The 7,500-nt window shown below is 32.9% G+C and overlaps 1 protein-coding gene across 1 annotated transcript in view; it reads right to left on the bottom strand.

The window, feature by feature from the left end:
- Positions 1–7,500, bottom strand: part of LOC119584483 — a 15,782-nt gene that overhangs the window by 4,074 nt on the left and 4,208 nt on the right. The window contains exon 2 of the mRNA XM_037933126.1: positions 1,119–1,348. Within this exon, the coding sequence (XP_037789054.1) occupies positions 1,119–1,327 (209 nt within the window). The 5' untranslated portion in view covers positions 1,328–1,348. The remainder of the gene's footprint in view (positions 1–1,118; positions 1,349–7,500) is intronic.

Consider the following 7,500-nt stretch of genomic DNA (forward strand, 5'->3'; position numbering starts at 1 on the left):
CTTTTGCACAGCTGGTGTCACCCGGCCAATCAATTACTTATGAATATTTACTAGCTAAAATATGCACAGAACTATATCTAATTGGTTCATTTGCATTTTTCTCGATTTTCAAGAGGGCATAATTGGGAAGGGGTGGATGTGATATCGAAATTATTCGGAATATCACGATCGGTGACTGTGGAAGATTAACATATGGTTATATAATGCACGATGTGATGATTTGCTCTTTATTTATATGTCCTTTGCCTATCTATTGATGCCCTGTTATCATTATCATCATTATGATTATCATTATCTTTATAATGATTATTATTATTATCATTATCATTTTCATCATCAGATCATCATCATTATCGATATTATTATTATCATCATCATCATCATCATCATCATCACCATCATCATCATCATCATCACCATCATCATCATCATCATCATCATCATTATTAATATCATCACTATCATTATCAATATTATTGTCATTATCATCACTACTGATATTATTCTTACCGTCATCATTATTACTATTATTACTATTATTATCATTATTATACCAATAATCATTATTATTGTTATTATCATTATTGTTAGTCATTATTATTATATTACAATTATCATTATTATCATTATTATTATATTACAATTATCATTATTATCATTATTATTATATTACAATTATCTTTATTATCATTTATCATCTTTTCCATTATTTCTAACGCAATAATCTATTTGTATGTAGTTGGCTGGCAAGTCAAGGGACACCAAGAAAAAAAAAAAGTATAATGATATTGAGTCAAAAATAATCATGATTTTTTGGACATTACGCCCTAATGCCTTAATATAATGCAAAATGCCATACCAGCGGGTTAACATACGGATGGAGCGACGGCGAACTCGGCGTATCCTTTGGGTTAGCATCTAAAGTCTGAATTTGTTTCAAAGGGACACCAAACGAATGTATTTCTAACATAGAAACATTTTCAACATTTACTTTGGGTATACCATATAAATATATTATTAACCTACGTGAAATAGATGTAGAATTTTCTTTAAAGACTGTAATAATGTTAACGGGGTTGTAAAGAGTTCAATACTTTCATAGAGGAAGCTCTACTAACGTGTTGACATGCGTGGCTCTAAGTCTCGGCCTCGTAAGGACCACCAGACTTAAGGTCGTCACCAGGATGCCGCCCACGATCATCAAGGGCAAGGCGACTCGGTAGGCGGCAAACAGCAGTTCCTCCAGCTGTTCGTCGTCCTCCTCCAGGTCCTCCTTCAGGTTCGAGTTGGGGTCGTGTCCCAGTCGTGTGTGGAGGTCGTCGCCCATGCTTGGCGATGCAGGTTTTCGCTGTAAGGGATGAAGGGAGTCCGTGAAAATGTCGCCAAATATGAGGCTTAGGTCAGTGATAGTGATAAGGAAAAAAACATGATTAAGCAGTGATTATTAGTTGTGATTCATCATCAGTTGTGAGATGAATACTTCGATAATGATTTCAACAGAAACTATTATGAAGATGATAACGAGGATAAAAATGATAGCAACAATACTGTATTAATAATAACATCAACAAAAACAACAGTGATCATAACATCGGTATTAATAGCAAAGACAAAACTGACAACTTAAAAGAACGGTTATAGCAAGATTAGCAATGATGAAAATAACAATGACAACGATGAACGTACAGTAACCACATCATTTTAAATCATAAATGCACAAGGCATATGAATATAATCAAGAACCATGAGGACTAATACTTATTCCTGGAAAAGACAGGAAGTGATAAAAATCTGGGCACGAAACGCTTGCTTACGTCATCATGAATCAGCATCTGGCGTCGGGGGGGGGGGGCAATGATTCTTACAACTAGGCACTTTCGGGAACATTTATCATCGTTATTATTAATATCACTATCATTATCACTATTATCAATGTGATTATTATTACCAACATTATCAATGTGATCATTATTATCATAATTATCAATGTGATTATTATCATTATTATCAATGTCATTATTATTATAATTATCAATATCATTATTATCATTATCATTATTATCATTATCATTATCATTATCATTATCATTATCATCATCATCAACATCATCATTATCATCATTATTATTAACATCATTATTACTATAGTCATTATTTTTCTTTAAATATTAGTATTAAAATTGTTGTCATAATTGCAATCTTTATCATTATCACTAATTTCATTATTATCATTGTTAATAATAAAAAGGATGATGATATTATTATTATCGTTATTATTATTGATTCGACATTTAAAAGGTGCATTGGTGAAAAAGATGTCTGGACCACATAGAATTATTAATTCACATTTTTTGTTGTTGTTTTGACGGCATTGAAATACATCAAAATTCAGTGTTATAAATAATACAGTAAATTATAGTAATTATTTGTAAGTGGTTGGTTTGTTGAAGTGTTCACAATTCAACTGGGGATGGTAGTAGGCAGATATTCATGACCCCTTTTCAGACTGGTTTCAGCTCTCCTCTCGCACACAGGTATGTTAAGTGCTGGGTATTAAAATCGCAATTTGCCCGGAAACTGAAGATTGTAATGCTTGGTAGGCAAATTAATATAAATGTTAAATCCATATGAATGGAAGTGTGATAATTGAGATGGGATTCTGGTCTCCTCTTACATGTCGTGACAGAGGAAGGCCTTGTTTACTGCTAGCTACTGATAGGAAATATTCATTTATTTATATATATATATATATATATATATATATATATATATATATATATATATATATATATATATATATATATATATGGTAATTGTTACCGAGAGCGACGCACCCTCCCAGAGACTAAGTTCCAAAATCAGATTTTTTATATCTTTCCTCTACCCAACGATCTTGGGGGATGCGTGGGGAACCGGGGGTTGAAGGGGGGGGGGGATAATGGATAGCACTGGATGTCAATAGGAACCTGCAGAAATCAAAGAAAGTGATTTATGAGACGTAAATAACTCGATTTTTCGAAAACCCAAGCCAAACATTGTCTGACGAACTAAGTAAACAAGCACAAAAATATGATTAAAATCGGCCAGTGAAACTCTACGGACGTTCCCGCCACCTTTGAAAGTATACGGACCGACGCGGGAATATAATCCGTCGTTCGGCAAAAATCTACAGGATTTTACATAATCCAGATCCCCCGTGGTAATCGTACAATGCATTCTAACCAATAAACCAACCTAACCTTAACCCTGTGGGATTTATACACTACGATCTATATATTCCTGGACCCCCGTGGTAATATTTACCCCTAGCCAGGGGGCTACGCCCCCTGGACCCTCAGGGTAAAACCACATACCTTTATATCGCGAAACACCGAATGTTTCTTCGCTTCCATCTATGGTCACAATTGCTTGGTTTCTAATCACTTTTTCATCATTTGGGGCACTTGATGGGTTCAAATATCAGGCTGTGATAGAGACTAATGTCTATTTGTCCAGTATATCCACAAAAGGGCTTTCAAAATGACCCGGAATCGATGCAGCACTCGAAATAAAACATTACTCACCGGCGTTTCTCGACGTAATGGCATTGTGCAGCCTGTCAAATCTTCTGGTGGCAAACGAGCAGGCATACAATGATATTGTATAAAATAGTGTAAATAATTACCAAAACACGTAAAAGATGTATAATAAAAGTAAAAGAATCCATTAAATATGAGATTGGAAAAACGGGCCCTGTTAATTACAAAATAATCGTTCTTACAAGCGCGTAGTAATACATGGACTACTTGGGAGATCGCATTAGTGAGTTACGCGTCACATTTGTTTTGGTCCTTGCAAGGTAAACATGGATGGGGACTTAGCCTCAGAACGGTGTTCTGCAGGGCCTGTTTTTGTCGTTTCCCGTTTAATATGAGGCCGCTGCAGATTTAACTATATTGCTTCCTACTCTATCTTTTATGCTCTACAGGATGGCAATGTCCATTTTTCTCTATCTCAGTGCGTCACTCTCGGTAACTTTAACCATTTATGAATATATATATATATATATATATATATATATATATATATATATATATATATATATAAATATATATATATATTATATATATATAAAAAAATATATATATATATTTTTTTTTTTTGTGGATACAGCAATGGAATTTGTCAAAGGAGACAATCCCAAATGTGTCAAGGAATGCAAGGGAAAGGAACAATAGATCAAATAAAGTATGGGAAATTGACCAAGGAAATACTGGGGAGTTGGTGGGTAAGTGATTATTATTATCATATACTAGAATAAAAGAAATTGGTTAAAATTGTTTTTATGGCCATTGTCTCTTCAGCACCCACGACCTTAAGTCTACTACTCACATTAAAATTAAGTAAGTCAAAATTGGGTTTTCTTTGGGCTTCCTTCAACCTGAACTCCAGGTGGTGGTGGCGACACCAAAGTGATATTTCATTAGTTGTATTATCTTGAGAAATTTGCACCAGTAATTCGGTAGATCATATTTCAATTTGTATATGAACATTTGATCGATGCGACCTTATGGCAACAGTGGGATTATTTTTGTTCCCCGTTAGTGTGTTAAATTTTAGAGTAATTCTGAAATTCTTCATTGGTGGCTAAGGTAATATTTGTTAATAGGTTTATATAAAAAGTGATTATTGGGCATGGCATACATGGTTCACGAAGGTGTTGCTAATGGTGATGAGACGACCACAGACGTGTGGCACCAAGATGTGCAGAGCAGTGCATAGGCATGGACGTCAACATGGGCAAAAGTTAAGGAGAATTCGCCCTTAAGGAGTAACCACCAAAGGCGGTTGGACTAGCTATCCCCTGACACCATGGAATTAACGATTAAACCTGCCAAGCATGGGTGGGCTGACCAGAAAAAAAAACCAATAGCGCAGTCATTGGAGTGCAGAAGACACCCTTACCTAAGCTGGCGAGGGAAGTAAGGTAACTATCCTTCTACACCTCTGCTTGGCCCTACTTATGGGCGGATGTCCAAAAGGGACAAAGTGATGCGGTTGAGAAGTGATTTGTATAAATGAATGGAAAATAGTATGTTGAAAAAGTGACTGTAGAAAAAGAGATGGAGAATACAGTGGTGTAGCTTCCATATAAAAGGTTTTGATGAAAGTATCAGTAACAGTAGTGAGAAAGGTTAGAATTAGTGAATATTGTTTGAGTTTCTCTCTGAAAGGAGCTAGTATCATTACCAAATATGCCATAATGTGTCCATTGCTAAATTATATCTTTGTATAGTTAACATATATTTAAATTTATATGTAATGATAATTTGTCCCTTTTGATGTAAGTTTCTATTGGTCTCATAGATTCTTTTTCAGTCATTTATGGATTTTGAATAACATATTTTCTTTGTATCTAATGTTAATGTCATATAAACCAATAGAGTATTAATATGGATGGTGGACACTAAATTTCACTATATTAATATATAATATATATTTTCCTAAAGGGGACCCGCGCAGAGATCTATATTGAATTGACATTTAAAAAGTGCTTTGGTTAATATTGTAAAGATGTCTGGACCACGTACAATTGCCAAACACCACCGAAAGTTTCATTCACGTTTTTTTTTTTTTTTTTTTTTTACGTTATAACAATATAGCAAAATTTAGTGTCATCAATAATGGAGTAAATTATAATGATTATCTGTAAATGGATGGTTTGTTGGTGTTCACAATTCATTGAGATGACACTAACATACCATGTTTACTGCTATCTGTTGTTGTTGATAGGAAATATTATTTATTTATTATTATTGTTGTTGTTGTTGTTGTTTTTGTTGTTGTTGTTATTAATATTTTTATTATTATTATTATTATCATTATTATTATTATTATTATTATTATTATTATTATCTCACATTTTTGTCACATTTATCTTTATGATTATTATTGGTTTATAATTAGTAAGCAAAGGGAGAGTGTAAAGTGTAAAGCTAACCGTAGACTTAAATTGATTTATTAAAAGAATATTCCTGTTATGATTATCTTTATCACTATTATTATTATTATTATTACTATTATTATTATCATCATCATTATTGTTATCATTATCATTATTACAAGCATCATCATTATCATTGTTATTGTCATTATGTCATATTATTATTATCACTTTACTGTTATTATTATTATTATTATTATTATTTATTATTATTATTATTATTATTTACTACTATTATCACCATCATTTACTACTATCACTATTATCATTAACATTATCATTATTACATTATAATTGTTATCGTAATTCTAATTATTAATTAGTTATTGTTATTAATATTACTTCTCTTTTTTTTCTTTCAGATTTTTTTTTACCTTTCATTGCCTCTTTACATGGGATTCTCAGTGAAAAAATGAAGCATTTCCAGTTTCACGGATTCTTCTGTTTAATTTCGTTCTTTTTCATATTTCATCATCCTGTTCGCGCAAGTGTCTTGTGCAAGATAGCGTGTGTTTTGTCTCTTTCTGTGTGTGTGTGTGTGTGTGTGTGTGTGTGTGTTTCATTATTATATATACAGCAGTAAAAGAGACGAGGGAACAAAGAAAATGAGAAACAAAGGACAGAGTCAGATAAGCAAAAATAATATCACTCATCGTGACAGCCCGAGGTGAGAAGTAATACTCTTAGATATCATTCCATAAATTTAATCAGTTTATGGTTTCGATCACTAATAGTTTCAAAGACATCCACCCCTAAAAAGCTGCCACCACGTAACAAATTCGAATTCCGGGAAAAGCGCGGGAAACCTTGATGACGTCAGAGTAGGCACGCCATCTCCCTTCGCTCGAACCTCCTTTCGTGAGCAACCTTCTAAGAATTTTTTTTCCTATATTTCTTGTTTATCCACGTATTTATTGAATCACTAACAATCTCCCTTTTCTCTCTCTGTCTCATTCATTCGCGTATTTACTGAATCACTAACAATCTCTCTTTTCTATCTCGCACTCTCTCTCTCGATTATTCATTCACTCTCAGTTATTAATTATTTCACATTCGCTCTCTCAATTTTTCTTTCTTTCTCTCACTTTCATTCATCATTTCTACTTATAATAATAATAATGATAATAATAATAATAACGATAATAATGATAATAATAACAATAATAATGATAATAACAACAACAATAACAATAATAATGATAATAACAACAACAAAAACAACAGCAATAACAATAATAATGATAATAATAATGATAATAACTATATCATTGGCAATAATAATGATAATACTAGCAATATCAACAACAATGATAATAATGGTAAAGATTCACGCAAACAAACAGGTTATACTTGCGAGGGGAAAGAGAGAGGGGGGACTTACCTTTTACTCTTTATTTACCTTTCACCGTAAAGTAAACATCAGATCTTTACATTTGCCCATCGCAGGTACACACCTATTGCGATAAACATTTCGACCGTGAGTTATATCACGTCCAAATACTTTCGTGATATATGCT

Source organism: Penaeus monodon, chromosome 18 (assembly GCF_015228065.2).
Source record: "Penaeus monodon isolate SGIC_2016 chromosome 18, NSTDA_Pmon_1, whole genome shotgun sequence".
Classification (NCBI taxonomy): Eukaryota; Metazoa; Arthropoda; class Malacostraca; order Decapoda; family Penaeidae; genus Penaeus; species Penaeus monodon.